The sequence below is a fragment of the Phalacrocorax carbo genome, chromosome 3 (assembly GCF_963921805.1).
Source record: "Phalacrocorax carbo chromosome 3, bPhaCar2.1, whole genome shotgun sequence".
NCBI classification, from domain to species: domain Eukaryota; kingdom Metazoa; phylum Chordata; class Aves; order Suliformes; family Phalacrocoracidae; genus Phalacrocorax; species Phalacrocorax carbo.
The window spans coordinates 9452055-9471477 of record NC_087515.1 but is presented as its reverse complement, the minus strand read 5'-3'; the positions used below and the strand labels follow the sequence as shown (position 1 = coordinate 9471477).

Here is a 19423-nt window from a genome sequence, read left to right as displayed (position 1 = left end):
GTACAAAGGGAGAGTATCAGATGAATAAGTAATAGGGTGGATACTTTTCTGCAACTAATTAAAATCCTCTTCAGTGCACGCTGCCTTCCTGAACTCATTTACTGATTTGAATCAATTTTGAGTGGAAACTCCTCTTAATTTTCAGCATTAACATCAAGCTACTGCTCAGTTTTGAAACAAATGGGAAAAAAAGCTTGCTCCATCCAACTTCTGACAGCATAAGAGCAGGAAGCTGGCAGGAAACTGTTCTAATCTCTATTTTAGAAGAAAAGTGACACATTAAAGAACAAAAATCTCATATGACAGATGCAGAAGAGGAAAATTGCCAGGGTGATTCTGAAGGTTTAGAGGAGAATCAGACAGCAGATAAACTCTTGGACTTTCTGCCAAGTGAAAGCCAGATTTGCTGTGAAATTAACTCTAAGAAGAGGTGCTAGCAAAGACCACAAGTACTTTCTTTCCTTACATAGCAGTGTACTCCTGAAGCCATTCCTGTGCACTCTATCAGTGTCTGAGTCATTGCTTTTTGTACAGCCACAGCTGTGGTTTTTTATTTAGTTTTATTACCATGCACGTGAAATTTTTGCTTGTTTTTATCAGTGATCTTTGCCCTTGGTATTAATACAGTAATTCGGATGAAAAGTTTATGTAGGGCTTGTGAATAAAGAAAAGTGTAATGTCTTTTATGAAAACAATTCTACTGATATACTATTAGTGCAATGCTAATCTTTAATCTACTATCCTTTCACACTAGAGAATACCTTTTTCAATTATTTAATTATAGCTTTGATGGAGAAAGTCTGGCAGCATTTGAACCTTCATTTCCACATTTCTGGCACATGTACAACATGATATTTTGTGGTCCTACAAACTGTCCTGAACAGAAAGACTAACGTGTTTACTCACCCTTACTGCCTGCCAAAAGCATTTTAGTGGAGAAGTCTGTACATAGTGCTGTCAGAGGAACTGAAGGATATTTTGAAAATGGCAAAAGTTCTTTCACCAGGTTTCCCTAAAATAAATAAACAAACACACACATATATTCATTTATAATTTCTACATGAAAAATAAAAGTCAACGCGTCAGAAGTTGAGTGCCATTGATTTGATCTATTCAGCATTACTCAGCTCATATCTATCCAGAAGGCAGCTAAAAAGCTAGTTTCCTAATCTACTGAATGAGCAAGATAGCTGGGATGTGTTCTTCTGGTTGCCATCTCTTCTACATCAGAGACAAAGCTATTTCACTCTTCATGCAATTCATAGTCTATCTGTACCTACCTCTACTTTACCATTTATCTCTCATTTGCTGTGGAATATCATCAGTATGCATCTCATTTGCTACTGAAATATAACTACTTGCTGTAAATGGACCCATGATGTCTCCTTCACCAACTTCTTATATTTTTCAAGCATTAGTAGACTTGCTCCCTTACTGTCTCTTCAGGTCTGGGAGGAGGTGAGGGAGAAAGTCTTGCTGATAAGTAGATTCTTGACTGTGACATCACCATCATCTGAACTTGGAGATTCCTACAGGAATCTAAGCACACTAATATATCAACCATGAAGACAACAAAACCAAAGAAAGACCACACCTACTGTAGCTGGGGACATTAACTTCATATTCTATTTTTGTGTAAAAAATCTGCAAAGATACTTCACCTTTCTGAAAAATCGTCACTATGACTTGCCTTGGCTAAGATTCCTGTTAAAGCTTTACATGGCTGATGTACTGTGATCACTGTCTGACAGAATGACCAATATTAGCCATTCGTATCATGGTACTCCCCCTTCTTTCTGCATTTACTTTTTATCGTCTGTTTAGAGTAACATGTTTTCTGGAATAGAGCCTCATAGGTCTGAGGGGATATGACAACTAGGCCATTGGCATTCTGTTGTATGACTGGCTTTACAAGCTGATTATAGCTGTAGACACTATGTATTAGGATGCTATTCTCTCCTGATTTGTAACCCTTCTAGTGCTAGCTGGCTTGTGCAATGTTCCAGACACATTTCTCCTCTTCTGAGAGTAGGACACACTGCCTTGCCTATCATCCTTTCTTAGAAGGTAAATGATGTGGGTAACAGATCAACTTCTAGACTTTCACATAAATTTACAGTCAGTTTTTGTTATAATTATTTCAAATCATGTTTCTTCATTTTCCACTTGCCACGACTCTCTGCTACAGTCATTAAAGCAGAACTAGTTTGTGCCTGTGGAAGAAACTATTAACCAAAAAGTGCAATAAAACCTCTGCTGCTGCAGCTGCTAGTTAAAAAGCATGCTTCCAAAGATTAGTCGAATTACCGTCTCAATGGTCCAGTCCCATCCCAAAGAAATCCAGATAGCTACCTGAATACTCCATAGGCAGATACAGCCATTTTCATGAGCAGAAGCTAGTATTGGTGAGTGTCCTGCTACAGCTTTGGATAACTGTACATTCATCTTCAAATATTGGATATTCTTAGACCTTGTTGTTTCTTCTGCTTTGGAACACAAATGATCATATATTTACTCAACAATTTTTAGTATTTGTTTTGAATGTACAATAATTACATTGCACTAGGAGAAAAGTAAATTTGAAAATAAACTCCATCATCAAGATGGCACTACTCTGAAAACATTTCAGATATGGATAAAAGAAAACTGAAACAAAATTAGAACAACCATCATGATCTTATCTAAATCAGCTAGAACTATTGCTCCATGATATGGGGAACTTTATTTAGAGCACAGCAACTGATTTCACAGAAACTGCAAGCACAAGTGAGAGTGGAGGAGGAGTGCAAGACAGTGGTCATCAGAACAGCTGAGAGGCAGTTCTGCAGCCTCTGCATGAGGCTTCTAGAGATTACTATCAATTCAGCAATGAAATGAAGTTTAATATCTAAATGACACTTAATTCTGGAATCACAGATTTCTATACTTCTCAAGTTCAACACTTCTGCTAAATGCAAGGTGGTGGCCAGAGAACCTTTTTTGAGTTCCATCTCCAGAGCTGGAGATGCCAGGTGGTTCCATGAAGGTCCTCAGTGAAAAGGACATTCAGTGGATGCAGAACCTAACATGAGGTCTATTTCAGCAGCTACAAGGCTTAGGGATATTTTCATTTCAGGGTATGTTTTCTTTGCACAATAAATTCAGCTTAAGTCCACATTTTCAGATGATCAAATTTCTTGTTATGGGAAAGTCTGCTTCCCAGCAGAGGATGTCTAAAGGATTCAGAAGAATCGAGAGGATTTAATTCCTGCAAATTCACCAATTCCATTTGTGCAGCTTTAACTCTTAAGCACTTGGCTGTCTCCTGTTTCTGTTGTTTTAAGGGTATACACTACAGGGAAGATTTTTCCTTCTAAAATTCTGTGTGCCTTTGAAGATTGTGAAGCCATTCACTCATACTTGACTCCAGTTGGCTTTTGCTATACCATTTCAATAATTCATTGCTTGAATATTTGTGTGGAAGAGAAGTGTGTATAGTTGACATTCCCAAATTCTGCAAGGTTTTCAGCATCACTTCTATTTAGAAAAATCAACAATTAAGCCCTTGCATATCCTGCATCCTGGCTTGGCTTTTGGGAAATAACTGCAAATCGGTGGTGAGCGAAAGACGTTGAGATGTGTCATACACATGCCAATGGTATCCCAAATATTCTAAACAGTTTGCCAGACAAACTGGCAATCTCAGTTTCTGTGGTTATCTGGGCAGAACTTTTGGATCAACAACAAAGACAATGAGAAACATTTTTCCATACCTGTTGTTATCTGAGTTTTACTTTCATTACTTCTTATATTTTCCTAAAAGCAAAGAATAAAATGTAACAGAATTAGAAAATGGAACATGGGTATAACTACAGAACAGTTGTCTAGTTGAAATTATTTTAAGGACTTAATTTTTATAATTGAAGGATTCAAATATTACCCCAATTTCTATTCAATATGGGACAGTGTTGGGTGAGAACAAGAAATATTTGATCTGAAGAGAATCAAACTCAGTAAGTTTGCAGATGACACCAAGCTGGGTGGAAGCGTCGATCTGCTGGAGGGCAGGAAGGCACTACAGAGGGACCTGGACAGGCTGGTTCATTGGGCCGGAGCCAACGGTATGAGATTCAACAAGGCCAAGTGCCAGGTCCTGCACTTGGGTCACAACCACCCCATGCAACGCTACAGTCTTGGGGAGGAGTGGCTGGAGAGCTTCCTGGAGGAAAAGGACCTGGGGGTGTTGGTCAACAGCCAACTGAACATGAGCCAGCAGCGTGCTCAGGCGGCCAAGAAGGCCAATGGCATCCTGGCTTGTATCAGGACTAGTGTGGCCAGCAGGAGCAGGGAGGTGATCGTGCCCCTGTGCTCGGCACTGGTGAGGCCGCACCTCGAGTACTGTGTGCAGTTTTGGGCCCTCAATACAAGAAGGACATCGAGGTGCTGGAGCGTGTCCAGAGAAGGGCAATGAAGCTGGTGAAGGGTCTGGAGAACAAGTGTTATGAGGAGCGGCTGAGGGAGATGGGGTTGTTTAGCCTGGAGAAGAGGAGGCTGAGGGGAGACCTTATCGCTCTCTACAACCACCTGAAAGGAGGCTGTAGCGAGGCGGGGGTCGGTCTCTTCTCCCTAGTAACAAGCGATAGGACAAGAGGAAATGGCCTCAAGCTGTGCCAGGGGAAGTTTAGCTTGGACATTAGAAAAAATTTCTTCACTGAAAGGGCTGTCAGGCATTGGAACAGGCTGCCCAGGGAGGTGGTGGAGTCTCCATCCCTGGAGGTATTTAAAAGAAGGGTAGACGTGGTGCTTGAGGATATGGTTTAGTGGTGGACTTGGCAGTGATAGGTTAGCGGTTGGACTCGATGATCTTAAGGGTCTTTTCCAACCTTAACGATTCTATGATTCTATGAAAATCACAGATGAAGAAATCCCAGATGAAATTAATTGGAATTTAGGAGAAAGCTAAAGGTAAATTTGGCTGAATGGCATTAATTTCTTAGGACAAGCAAAGTCAATCACTTACAGTGATGTGAATGTAACCTAGACTTCTTACTTACAGAGTTTAATTCAGAACATGCATTTAGTCTTGTTACTGCCTTGAGCAAAGATGAACAAAGTGCATAAATAGCAGTAACATCTTCAGTATGAGGATTGTCACAGTCCTTCAAATGTGCCTTACTATAGGCTTCTGAGGATCCCCAAGGCTGACAGTAATCAGTATACTGGCCTCAAAAATTGCCAAGTCAAATAAGGCAGGAAAAACTATGCAGCCCTGAGTGTCTGAGGTATCTTAGAAGAGGAAAAACCACTTAAATCCCATTCTCCCTATTGATCTGTAATGTTTGATGTGTTGGGCTTTTAGGAATCTTTTTAAGAGCTGCAAATGACTGTCCATTTTCTTATATTAATGACTATATAGCACAAGATATTGTATACTTCTCTTTGTGGATGACAGTTAGGTCTGCTTGGGAAACTATGAAAGTGCCATGCTCTGCTGAAACAATATGCTGGAAAGAAAGGTAGCAGGATTTTCCTCTTTTTGCCTACTTACTATTTGGTGCTCTGCAGATATGGCATGTTCTTCTGGCATAAAAGGACAAAAAGTGTAATGAAAATCATAATGCTATCCTTAGCAAAAATACACAGATTGAGACACTGACATCTTGATGGTGAATTAAAAAAGTTTTCATACTGTCATTTGAAAGCAATGTATCCAAGCAAGTGTGGCCTCAATGTAGATGTAGTTCCACTTTTATTCAAGTACTTCATTTGTCTATTTTACCTTCCCCTTTGAGTTCTTGTATACCCCTGTTTGTAAGTCAGAATTGCTAGTGATAAGCATCTATCAAACACTGTGATAGTCAGCTATCCATATATATCGCAGAGCTAGCTGCCTGACAGAATGTATTCTTAATTCCCCACTTCATTCAGCTTAGGTGAGCAAAGTTCATTTTTCTGTAATTCTTGATATTTAGTTTTGTACATAGCTTTGTGGAGGGATTTTAGTAAGCTACAGGATTTTAAACCAAAACAAAAATGAAAACAGACATTTGTTTTGAGTGCTATCGAATCCATGAAGCCTCTGTACATACCTCATGTAGGTTCAAAGAACTGCTCTTGTGCTCTGGAATGGCACTGATATCACTCCTCTCAGTAGCAGTAGTAGAGGGCAGGGAACTAATTTTTCTGTGTGAAAGAAATTATTGGAGATCACTGACATTCTTGAAGATACTGTTTGCTATTTGAAAATAAACATCATCCAGTGTAATAAAGAATAATAAAATAGTGCCTGAAGTGATTACGCTGATTAGACTAAGGGTTGCTGGTGTTTTAGAAATTTATCCAAGTAACTAGGCAATATTTGCATATTACACAGCCAGTCTTTGTTGCCAGGAGTTTTGAGCAAATGAAATCCATAGTAAATAAAAAATAACACTGCTGTTCATCTTCAAGAATTGAAGGGGAAAAATTCAGTGCATGCCAATGGCTTGTTCCCTTTCCTTTCGTACGGTGCTTTGTTCTGTAAACAGTTTTCAATTAATTTTAGAAGCTTATTTTTAATCTATTAAGATAATGATCAGAAATGGGATTCTGTGCAAGAAACTCCAGAAAAAAATTTGGAGGTGGTCTTCTGAGAAGTTCTGACTGTGCTAATGAGAGGTTCTGGCTACATAACTTACACCAATGTCACACTGCTTTGTTTTTTACAACAGTATCTGAATAACTGGGATAATGTAAAACACACATACAATGTGTGCAGCTGGGGTAGTCCCCTTAAATTTGGACAGGTGGTTATGAATTTGTAATTTTTCAGTGTTTGATTTTTTCAGACTTGCTACCATTCTTGAACATTATGTGTGTCTATATTTTACCGCAGGCAAATTCATCCAGGTACCTTCCCAGTACGTACCAAACACCCTAAGCCTATATGGTTCAAAGACATTGTAGGATCTGCCTGCTTAAGCATAATTAGAACTTTTATTGATTTATACAAATTTCTATTTGTGAATTGTAATCACCATATTTTAGTTTAGCTAGGATTTATTAAATTAATAATTAAACTATAACGTCAAAAACCAAATTTATGTTCAATTAAGTGGCACTGGTACATTTTGGGGTGTAGTAAATGCATAAGCTGCTTGGAGGTTTTAAAGCAACATAATAAACTATATCTATGATTCAGGTGAACAAAAAAGCTGCCTAATTGCTTAAGAACTTAAAGCCACATAAGTATTTAAATCATACTGAGTCCTTTTGGTGACCACTGCCTTTGCATATCCATTGGAAGACACGCACTTCTGAAGTTAGGTACATGTGAAATGCCTTTCTCTCAAAATGAGCATATTTGGCTAACGTTTTGTTTTCCATCCAACACTACCGACCTACGCCAGATTCTAGTTTGTTTTAAGATGAAACTTGAGACTGTACACTTCAATGAGCTTGCCTCTCTCTTTGTTTGCTGAGAGTATCTAATACCGTGATGATTGTATCAGGTTTGAAATAAAGTAAAAGCCTGCTGCCACACAGACTTATCTCACAGAGATAAGAATCAAAGGCAGTACAGTACACAAGAGAACTAATACCTGACAAAAGCTGACTTCTGCTGAATTCTTCAAAAGAATTGAGACTTATGAAGTCGTTTAGAGGACAAAAGGATAGCTTAGTGGACTGGTAAAAAAAGAACATATAATATGGATTGATAAGCATTACATAAGTTTAAGGATGGGAAAGCTAATTAACTGTTTGAACTTGAATTGATTAAATGCAAATAAAATCTCAGTTTAAATCAGCTGCTTTGGACAAACATTACATCAGTTGACTACAACAAAATTCCAAGTAACTGTGCCTGCCCTGGGGAAAGATAACATGCACACAGTTACCTGGAGGAGAAAGCACTATGTACAAGGAATAACATGGCATTGACTCCAGATGCTTGAAGAACTGAAGCCTGGCTGTCTTCATTAATTTTACACCTGAAAATAAAGACGTTCTTACAGGATGTATCAGATAGGTTGCGTATTGTTCCCAGGAAAAGTTGCAGACATTTTTGTAATCTAAAAAATTTAACATTTCATTTCCTGGAGTCTGTGTCCCCTGAAAGTTTTAGGCACACTTTTTCACAATCAGTTAATCAGTTATGATGGACTAATGCCAGTGAAGAGTAGGTACAGAATGTGCCTGTGCCAGGAAAAACAGGAACCTGATGGAATGATGAACATTTCATTCAGCCAAGTAATTCCTTGAAAATTAGTATTTAAGAGAAAAGTAAAGTAGCTTATGTTGAAGTTAACTAGCTAAGTTAATGGTAGAAAAGTACCTGTTCCTGGCATTCAAACCAGTTATGTGAACCCTGGGTAAAATACTCTAATTGCAAAGCATTGACTTTCCTATCTTCCATGCATCCACATGAATTGGGTCTTTCATATATGGGGAGGCAAAAGCAAAGGAAGAGACAGAGCCAGAACTGTAGTTAAGTTTTGATTATTTCCTGTGGCACAGAAAATCTGAGCTCACTTTCTCACAAACATGCCAATTTTACACATGAACGATGCTGTGAAACTATTGGGTAGGAGAGTTAAATATTGACTTTGTATGGTCTTAAAAGGCATGTATTCCATCACCAACACAAAAGTACTGCCGTGCTGCTCCACTCAGTCTAACCAGACTTCTTGTCATTGTTCACTTTCCTGATGTAGCAGCTTAATCCGCATGAGAATATCTGGAACCATCTGTTGCTCACTTTTTGTCACTTTCTGTGAAAGATTTTTACTCCCAAACCTCAAAAATCACTTAATATATCTCCGTGTTGAATGTGACTTCTAGTCTTCTAGGTATAGACAATGGTACTGATACTGACAATATAGAACATCTGCCATTATCATCTGAAGTAGCATTATTTCCAGATGTCCTTCCAGACACAAAATTTCCAAAATAGATAAGTTTCTACAGCTCAGTAGCAGCCAATGACAAAGTGACTTACATAGTGAGAGTTTCCTTCAGTGGTAGAGCTGAGTTATGTTAAAACATTTTGCTTAATTACATCATCCCTTCCCCACATGACTCTGTCTCTTGATCATTTCTCCTACCTGCAATGTCAGGATTAGCTAGCAAAGTAATTTGAAGTGGGAGGGAGGGGAGCCCGCATAAATTGCTACTTTATCTCCTGCTTGTCCATCATGCTTTACAGTTGGGTACTTGGAATTGGAATTTCCAGTATGCCATTGGAAAAGTTTGTATGAGATCAGAATACCTCCATGAAAGCAATACTTACAGGCATCTCACAGACGCAGATTCAAAATCCCACAAAATTATTTCACCATTTGCACTTCCTGTAGCTATCAAACTGCATCCTTCTACGTTTAAAACATCAAAACACTTCATTTCCACAGAAGGTACAAAATTCTACAAAGAACATTAAAAAAAATATTTGAGTAGGAACCATGTGGACACTAGAGAGTGAAATGTTTTGACTGTTAATTTAACAAGATGCGTAAATTGACAGTGTCTACAACAACTGCATATTCAATGCTATGCTAATGCTGTTATATTTGAGCTACACAGAAGCACCAGAAGAAAGCAGGGGATGAGAGTACTGATAATAGTGCTGCAGAGGACAGCAGCCTCCATTTGCCAACCTGACCTGCCATCTACCACCAGTTGCAATTAGAGCATGTAAAAACAGCTGTAAGAACAGCAGTAGGTATCTACGGAGATTCTCTAATCAGATTAAAGGAATAAGTCAATGAACAAAGATATAATGACCTTTCCGTAAACATCATCCAGACCTGTTATGGAGTTAGTGAAATTATACAAAACAAAATTTAAGCTTCATGGACTATTCAAATTAAACTGGTCAACAGTTGAAACATAAACCTGACATCTTATTTTACCAAAGAATAATAAGAAAAAATGGAATAATTTTAACACCCAGCTTGATCTTTATGTGCCACTATTACTGAAGGTCAGTCTAGCTATAGTAATGAATGGCATTTCATTCCTAGAAGACCTTATACAAGAACCTCAGCTTACTGTTTTGTACAGGAATGTGAAGTGTATGTTCAGGGCAGCTGCTTAACCATGGCAATAACAATGTAATAGATTATTAGGCAGATATAGCCCTTAGAAAAAATCACTTTCTTACATGATTTGTTTTAGACCTTCAATGTACTGAGAAGTTTGGAATACCTATTTGATTCTTATTCTGTTGCTAAAACATGAAATCCTTGAGGGCACAGTAAACATTTTACTTTCTAATCTTATGTAAACGATGTGGAACTTTGAAGTGTTTCTCACCTCTGTATCTTTCCTCAGAGAATTGGTGTCAGACAGCAGCTGAATATCCGGGAAAAAATAATTTGTTTGTGAAGTGTCAGGCTTCAGTGTCAGAGACACAACTGGATTTCTCCGTGGAAATGACACTGCTTCAGGAAGCACCCATGTGACATATAGACAGGTTTGAACCGAGTTACCCTATTAAAAAAACTGACTTAATGAAAAAGGAAGGAAAGGATTTCTCTAGTCATGAGAAAATTATCAGCAAGGCTGTGTCAAAAGATTGTTTTCTGTGCTAAATTGCAAAAACAATTACAGGTATCACCTAGCACGTGCCTACACTGCAAACCAAAGCACAAGCCAGAGATATTCCAGCTTTAAATTACCCGCTGTTGTATTAGAAGCTGTCCAGCTGTGCAGTTCAGAGCTTTTTATTTTATTCAGTTTAACTACCCCCTTAAAGTAAGTTGACTTTTCAGTTATAGCTGCTCGTTTTAACAACATTGCTAGGCTCCAGTTCATATTTACCATATTAAGAAAACTGGTGGTTCTTCCAGTTGTGTGAGAACAAGCCATGGTTCAGACATGGCCCCAAGTCATTGATTCGTCCCCATTGTGCCTCGAGGCTACTGGGAGTTACCTTGATATTTTTTCTGACTATTACAAATTCACTTTAGTATCTACTTTCTGCTTTAACTTTGCTATTTCTGTCCATTCTGGGAAGTGTTACTGAAATCAGCTCCTTAGGTTTTCTACTGTTTTCATAGATGTCTTGAACTCCGGAATGAAAAAATGATTAAGATTTTAGTAAATCTTACGATATTAAGTGTATCAAATAAGAAATACCTTGGGGGAAGGACTAAAAATTGAGAGATCTATAGAAGACTCCTGCAAAAGATGAACTGGTTCTGGGTGCTATTCAAGTTTACTTTGCTAACTGCTATATTCAGAGCCTCTTAAAAAGCTAATAATACTAACAAAAACCTGTATTTCTCATTATCACTGAAGCATTTGTATAAAAAAGTAGTTCTGCAATTATGTGAAACACTATTAATGTATTTAGATACATAAAGACTTGGAAGAGATTCAACTCCTCGCCAACCTGTTTGTCAAGGGATACATTTATGTTGCATGAATGATTTAACAATTTCAGTAATAACACTGGGGGGCAATCGGTGTGATATAGTATTTCAGAAAAATCTGAATATCGAAAGCAAACCCTGAATAAAACAGCTTTTTATTAGCAAGAGGTTCAAAAGTAATAAATTATTTACCAAGATCAGAGCTTGTGTGCTTTTTTCCCCTATATGTATCATCTGTCTAGTAAAAATACTTCTTTGCATAACCTTTGTTCCCTTGCACATAGTGGATTTAAAGTTTGGGAAGGAGAATTTTGACCCAAGTAAAACATTCCAATTTGAGGAAGAAAATTCTACAGAAACATGGTTTGTCTGAGAAATTAAACCGCACTTATTTTGAGCTCCAATTGCATCCTGTTAATTTTAGCTGAAGGGAAAACAGCTTTTGAGAGAAGACTCTCTAAATCAAGCCAAGCAAGTCAGTCTGATTTATTACTGTCTTGTTTCTTTGTAAAGCAGCTGCTGTCTTAATCTGGTAATTTTAGACAACAACAGCAAAAATTCATTTAGCCAAAGTCTTCCCCAATATTGAGGTTTTATGTATGATAATACCTGAATGATTTTCATCTTCCCGTTCTGCTCCAAAACAAGAAGTGCATGATGACTCTCATTAGCTTTCAGATAAACTATCTTCAGCAGGTGACACTCATCTTTGTTGCGCTGGACCAAAGGCAAGGCTTTAACTTCCTTCCCACTTTCAAACTCCCAAATTTTCACTGTTCCTACATGCGGATGAGAAAGATATACACAAGGGAGTGAACTTTCAGCAATAACCTGTGCTTCTAAGTCAGAAACTTGAACTGGGTCAAACAGGGAAAGGGAGAAGAAAAAAGGAATCCAGCTGAAGTTTCAGAGCTAGGTCACTAGTCTTCCAAAAGCTGTAGCACTGTGTATTTCTTAGGAAAGCACTCTTAGGGACACAAAACTTACGAGGAACCATCTTCACCACAAGCCCCACCATTTTTCCATCTTTTTTCCATGCCTGTTTTATGCTGCAGCCCAAGATAAAAGACCACCGCCTATCTTATTTCTGTTTCTGGACTAACATCATCAGAGAGCAAGTAGAGTGTGGGCTGTCAGGCACTGAGCTACAGCAAGGAGCAGAGGGAGCCGGTTGCTGGATTTGTCCCACAGAGCTAGTGGGGAAAAGGAGTTACATCATTATCTTAAGTGAAGCAGTTATTACATACAACTTCACCTCTGTAAGACTTGGTAGCATTCACCTTCTGTCATGCTCTTAAGATCCATAAAGGGTGCAGTCTCTGCTCCCAAGTACAAAAAAGAAACATTAGCCAGTATGCTGTGTGGAAAAGGCCACCTCCTCTTTATGTGAGGTACCTTTCATATATTTAATATATTTTAATACTTCAGGTGTGTAGTCTTGAACATTTGAATGTGAGAAGTATTCCGTCATGTTAACAGATTATAAAATTACTAAAGTTTGCTGCAGAATTCAGTGTAACACTTGTTTTTTGGAGAGGTCTTGTCACATTACCTAAAACTGATGCACACTAAATAACATGAAAAATTCAGGAAACATGTAGATACATAAATTCTAGTGTTCAGTGTCTGCAGACAATATAAAATTGAGCTTGAATACTATAAAATTGAAAACTACCTTTCTCCATCTGCAGCCATTTAGTTACAGATCTAGGTCCTAAGTCTTATGAGGAAACATCTTTTCAGACCAAGAGCTTGGAAGACAGTCTTACAGACAGCAATAGGCTAGCAAAGTACCAAACCCCAAGCAGCCAAAAATCACCTTTCTATGAATCACCTATCAAATACCACCCAGCCAAGACACTCCCCCCCCTGCCCCTTTTCCCCAGACCAATAGCTGTGCTTTCCTTTCTGTGCATAATTCTTCACACCTTGGAAGAAAGCCAAAATTCATTCTCCTGTCATTGAGACAGTAAAGGCAAAGAGTTCTGTCTGCTCATATAATATGTCTTTTTAGATAAAAGTAATAAAACTATGGTAATAATTTAATTGCTTTACCATCACATGCCCCAGTAGCAAGATAAAACCCATTTATTTCAATGGCTGCACAGGTCACTTCAATATTCAGCCCATGCGCATCTTCAATCTGATATATTTGATATCCTGTTTCTAGGTCCCAGACCTGAAAAAAATGAGATGGTAATTATTTGCACTACATCCTCTAACACTCATCACACAATGTGTTCTAATGTAATTGGAGAAAGACACATACTTCCAGGATCAAATTTTCACATCCCGTGAAATAGGTTCTCTGTCACAATAGCAGACTACCATGTTCTTTTACTGAAATACTGGTGTAATTGCCCTGAAAATGCCCCTGTCCCCAGAGGAGCTATTTTGGCAAGGGGAGGCTCTATTCAGTACACTATAAGAAAGACCCTTGTTAAGTCAGAGAGACTATTGTTAAATATAATGAGTTTTTACAGTGCAAAACCAAATAAATCGATCAAGAAAGAATGGTTTGAGCTATAATTTCTATGATGAACATTAAAATGAGTCTTTTCATAAACATTTGGTCCAAAAATGTAGGAACAACTGTATCTGATCATTATCTAATCCTTTTGGGAATTTAAGCAATGCCTTATAATGAAGTAGCAGTACAAAGTTTGGTCACCATAGTGGGATAGCTCAGATTCAACTGGATATAGGAAGTAGCCACTCACATCATATGCACTGTCTGGATCTGATTTTCTGTAGCACCAAGTGCCCAAAACTATCTTGTAATTGTAATGGTGTAGCCATCATGGTTTAAGGACGGTAGGGTTTACAGTGAGAAATAACATCTTTACCAAATGTATAAAATGAACAGACCTTTACACAAAGAAGCCTTTCTCCACGCGAATGGCATGCATCACCAGCAGGCCCAATAAGAGGTGCTACCTCTCCCTACAAATCTTGCCATCTTACCCACCAACAGCTGATGAAAACTGCAGGTCTTCAGTACCTCTGATGGTTATTGTCACATTGTTAATTACACCAGTAAAGATTCATTTTATTAATCTGTGAGTTTTCTGACACTTGTATGGCAACTATTTTTTAGTGGTTCAAATGCAAATGGTAAAGATAATAAGCAAGTTTAATCTTTTCATTACTGTTTCAACAGAAACGGAGCTGTGATAAAAAGTGATAAAAGTAATCTCCATCACTTTATTTTCTTGTTAACTGGTTATTATATTCAACACTTCTCCCTCACTGTATGACTTGAAATCCTTAAGGCTCAGAACAACATGTTCTAGGAAACTACTTGAATGAGAAAAGGATCTACAGGTCAGCAAACTGGCTCCAGAATTGCCAGCCAAATAGAAGAAGGTCAGACAAAAGAATAAAAGCAAAATAGGAGGATAAAAAGTCAGGTTTTATAGTTTAGTCACATTGTATGTGTCAATGAAACTTCTCAATTTTAGTGAAGGAATCTTTTTGTCTGAAAGCAGCATCTTTTACAGTCCTGTTGTTATGAAGTGACTTTTTTCATGTTTTATACCGATCCATGGAATGTCTAATGTACACATTTCTATTGCACTAAGCTGACTGGAATTTGAGGACTTCCTAAACTTTAAACAGAAGTTTATCAGATATGCTTTCTGAATCGAATAATAATGTGTATTTGTGCTTGCATGAATTGTTGGTTGAATGCACAGTTTGACATCATGGCAGTTAAAATTTTCCTTTGTAGCTACTAAACAGCCAACAGACTTTCACTGCTGTGGCTATACTTGCAAAAATCCATTGCAGGAACAGGTGAAGTGTACCTGTTCAGCCAAAGGAAATAAAATTACAGCTAAATTGAGTACCTCCTAAGCCTTGCTCAATTTGCCTGGTGCTTGCAGTGCAATTATGTCAGGGAAGGTCAGTGCAGGTGCTTGCAGTGCAGGTCAGGGAAGTGGTTATCTGAGAAAGGTAATGCTGCTGAACCTAAATAGTTTATTCATATGGCTACCACTTCCCTGGAGAATTTGAGCACAAAAATAGCCACAAAACCAACACTTTGAATAACAAACACTAATCACTTATCTAATTGCCTAGTAACTTATTTGTAATAAAAAAAACACTGGGACTTTTCTTTTTCCATTTAAATGGTGACAACTTACACTCACCTTCAGTATTGACTCAGAGCAGATAGTGAGAATCTGGTGAAAAGCTCTGTTGTAAACCAGAACATTGATGCTTTTCTCATGTGTCTGTGGCACTTGTCTTGTATCTTGTATCATATGAGTTAGGGGGTAAATATCAATGGCAGCTGAACCTGCACAGGGATAGAGGAGTGAGAATACATGCATTTTGTGTATAGTACCAGATACTTTCCCTGGATATAAAAAGATTTTATGTAAACCACAGGGTTCGAGTTCTGATAACGAATATTGTCTGTTTCTTGATAATATTTGTTCTCTAAACCAGACAACACTCACATATGCTCTCCAAAAGCACCAGTTAAACAATGGCTGAGTATTTACCTACCTTAAACAATCACCTGCCCACCTTTGATGAGATTGATACCCTGACTCCAAATCATTAGGATCCATAAATCCCCCAGTCTTGGAGCAGGTTGGCATGGAATAGAATGAACTCAAATAAATAAAACTCTAATTGGCGGATGTATCACTAAAATAAATTCTGGTATCTGCTTTCTTAGAGATAAAGCTATTCTATCTGTAGGCAATGATGATGTCTTTCCAGTACCTTCCTTTATACGGCACTGCAGGTCTGAATGGTGTTTTCCAGAAACCTTCCAGTGCTCTCGGATCAGAAGGGTTGCAAAGACCTCTAGAGAGGTAGATGGGGATGACAAGACAAAAAGTACAAGGTTTTTACAACACAAGCTCACAAGCCAGACTACGCTCGCGGCCTCCTGTTGCAGCTCCAGTGTTACTACAGTTCTACCAGCAGAGGAGCAGCAGTCACCAGTGAGTATGCAGCAAAGGACGAAATTGCCTAATACTTGGCGTAAGTCCAGGCAGAGAGGCCAGCAGCTTGGAAAAAGGCAGAGAAGGAAAGCAACGGCAATATTCAAATGAAGCGTGAAGGTGAGCCATGATTTATGGATGTTAGTGAACTAATAACTGAAAATCTCCTCTGTAAAGCCAGGTACATAGCAATGAGAATTAATTCACCCACATATAGCCTCAGTCTCTTGCCCTCTTCAGGGGCAAGGAGACATTCACTTAGCCTTTTAATGGAATCATTAACAGAGTCCAGGACCAGATTTTTAGAAATATTTAGGCACTGCTGCAATCATTGTTTATAAAGGGTTACTTCATTTTGTCAAGGATTTATCCATGTAAAATCCCTACCCACATTAATAAGCCTTGAAAATTTCACTAACGTAAATTTGAACTGAAGATCATATCTGTATCCTTTAGTGAGTAAAAATCTTTAAAAACTAGACTGATTAATATTCTGGGCATTTTTTATATAAGACCTAGAAGGTAAAATTTCTTGAGCTTTGCAGTGCTTACCAAATGCTGAAATACATATAACAATTTGCGGACTCTAGTCCAATGTGTATATTTAGGCATCTAAAACAAGTTTATTGGCACAAAGATTCAGCAGAAACTACCAGGTCACTGAAAACAAAATGTTTCGCATTTATCTTTTCAGGTTTGACAAGCTTTGCAAGCTTTGTGCCTTGCTCCTAATCCAAGGACAGAAAAAGCTGTCTCCAAAGACAATGACCTTATTTGCCTGGTATGTCTCAGGCATCTATAGCCCCAGAACAGGTTCAAAGCTTGTTTTTTTCAGTGACTATGTCTCTGAACACTGCTGGTTTCCAGAGTGTCTGCCTTGGATACAGAAGGCTATCATCCTTCATGACATCTACAAAACTCTGGTCCTCGGAGGTTCCAGGCTCCCTGCTACAGAGTCAGGAAATAGAACCCAGAAATCCTGGGATGTGTTCCCACAATATTTCACCCCTGATCAATCAGACAGTGTGTCTGTTGACACCACAGATTATGAGGCTCTCTGTAGCAACGGAGATAAATAAGAAATTTGAATATAGTTGTGAGGGCTCCACAGAGACTATATTTTGCTGCTTTGTCTTCCAAATGGGAGGAGGGTGCTAGAGGAATAGTTAGGGGAAGATCAGCAGCTTAGTAGCTTTCAAGAAATGACAAGGCTATAGAACAATATCTGAAGTTTAATTTTTCTGAGGAAGGCTCACCTTGCCTTCAGAGAAGCCTTTCTCATTTCCTCTGGTTCCTGCTGTTAATGCCCATGCTGCATATTTTCATGAATATTTCTATATTGAAATTAGCACCATGTATAACAAGACCTACTTTCATAGAATCATAGAATCATAGAATGTTTTGGGTTGGAAGGGACCTTAAAGATCATCTAGTTGCAATGCCCTGGTTTAAAATGGTCTTAATGTGCAAATACCCTTCCCTCCCAGTATTCTGTACATCTCATATACCTTATTGCTATACTCAACTTCAGTTGTATGTAATCATAAAGGAAATCGCATTCTAGGAGAAGGGGGATGCTCTCACATATCAATTGCAGTAACATACCGGTGATAAGTGTGCCATGAACATCGTCAAATACCATGGCAAAGGTGTCCATCTCTCCAGGACTCCCTTGATTATCATGGAAGACTTGCAGCAGTGAAAGGGTCTGTATATCCCACACTCTAAAAATCTAGAGGGGGAGAGAGAGGAGAAAATCTAGTGCTGTATCAGGATTGGATTTTCAACCACTTTTTGTTTCTATGACAGCAATATTATAGCCTCTGAAGAAAAACACATTGTTAAGCACAGTACATCCCAAAATAAGCAAGATAAATATCAAAGGTATGTTTATACCCATTTTACTAAGGGCAAAAGGCACAGAAAGGCTGAGTTTTGTAATCTTGACCTGACAGATCTCCTGAGAACTGGTTCTACTCCTTAATGACAAGATGACTCCATTGTGTCATGCTTTTCAGTCATGTACGGCTAAATGCCAATAGTTTAAAAGCTTGTATTTGGACTGAAATATCAAACACTGTGCAACAGGACAATGATAAATTTCAGAAGGTTCCAAGTAAAGGAATTCCTGAAATCTCTGACTGACAGCAGATGTTGGAGCAAACCTAGATCAGGACCGTACTAGAGGCTACTGTCTGATGCGTAACTCAAATTCAACACAGTCAGGATGCTACTGACCTAGAAATGTGGTGACTGGTAGAAGATGGGTTAAATTATCTTTAAAGGCATTAAAGACATTTGATTTGTAAAGTAATTGCTTTTAGCTCATCTTGCCTAACACCAAGCTAGAAATCCAACAGGAAGAACTCTGAGGAAAAAACAAGAACATGACATCTGTTAACCTCATAAATAAAACAGCTACAATCAAATTCACTCCTGAAAACTGAGAAAATTTAGTTCCGTAATGTCACTCACCTTTTAATACAAATATCTTTGAAAACCTGAAAGAGCCATGAGAAATACTTTCTCTGCAAATTTGGGATTAGGTATTTTTACTCCTGCAGAGTACCACTTGTATCTGTCCATTTGATCACATAAAAGCTTAATTTTTAAAAAATATAACTACTTCAGGAAAAATTTTTATTTTACACCTATGAACAGAGAAGGTAAGTGGTTTTCCAAAAGACACACAGCAAATCATAGTCTGAAACATAACTCACAAGTGTTGACTACTTCAGCTTTCCTCACTGTAGCCTATTCCCTTCTGATTTTGAAACCTATTTATTTTTCTGTTGAACAGAACATATGCCCATTATAATTCATAGGCGGTATGTCATGTCCTTAAAAATGATTTTGATAATGAGGAAGACTTCACTTGTCCATATGTTCATGTTATGAAAAGTTCATTGCAATTGCCAGGAATTATTTCTTCCAAAGACACACACTGTACAATTAAGAATGAATGTTACTCTGGATGTTATAAAATGTTGAAGTATCTCTCTTTTTTTCACTTAAAAGAGGATCTCAGCATAGAAAAAAATACCGTTGCTAAAACCAAACCTAAACCAAACCCAAACCCAAATCAACAAAAAACCCGATCAAAAACCAAACAAATAGGAGACTGCTCACTGTTTG

General features: G+C 38.1%; 1 protein-coding gene across 1 annotated transcript in view; it reads right to left on the bottom strand.

The window, feature by feature from the left end:
* Window positions 1-19423, bottom strand: part of WDR64 (WD repeat domain 64) — a 77501-nt gene that overhangs the window by 9046 nt on the left and 49032 nt on the right. Inside the window, exons 11-21 of the mRNA XM_064445464.1 lie at window positions 17894-18020; window positions 15482-15630; window positions 13386-13509; window positions 11940-12109; window positions 10270-10446; window positions 9248-9378; window positions 7857-7949; window positions 6069-6162; window positions 3753-3795; window positions 2353-2486; window positions 907-1012 (exon numbers count right to left, since the gene is read on the bottom strand). Coding sequence (XP_064301534.1) covers window positions 907-1012; window positions 2353-2486; window positions 3753-3795; window positions 6069-6162; window positions 7857-7949; window positions 9248-9378; window positions 10270-10446; window positions 11940-12109; window positions 13386-13509; window positions 15482-15630; window positions 17894-18020 — 1348 coding nt within the window. The remainder of the gene's footprint in view (window positions 1-906; window positions 1013-2352; window positions 2487-3752; window positions 3796-6068; window positions 6163-7856; window positions 7950-9247; window positions 9379-10269; window positions 10447-11939; window positions 12110-13385; window positions 13510-15481; window positions 15631-17893; window positions 18021-19423) is intronic.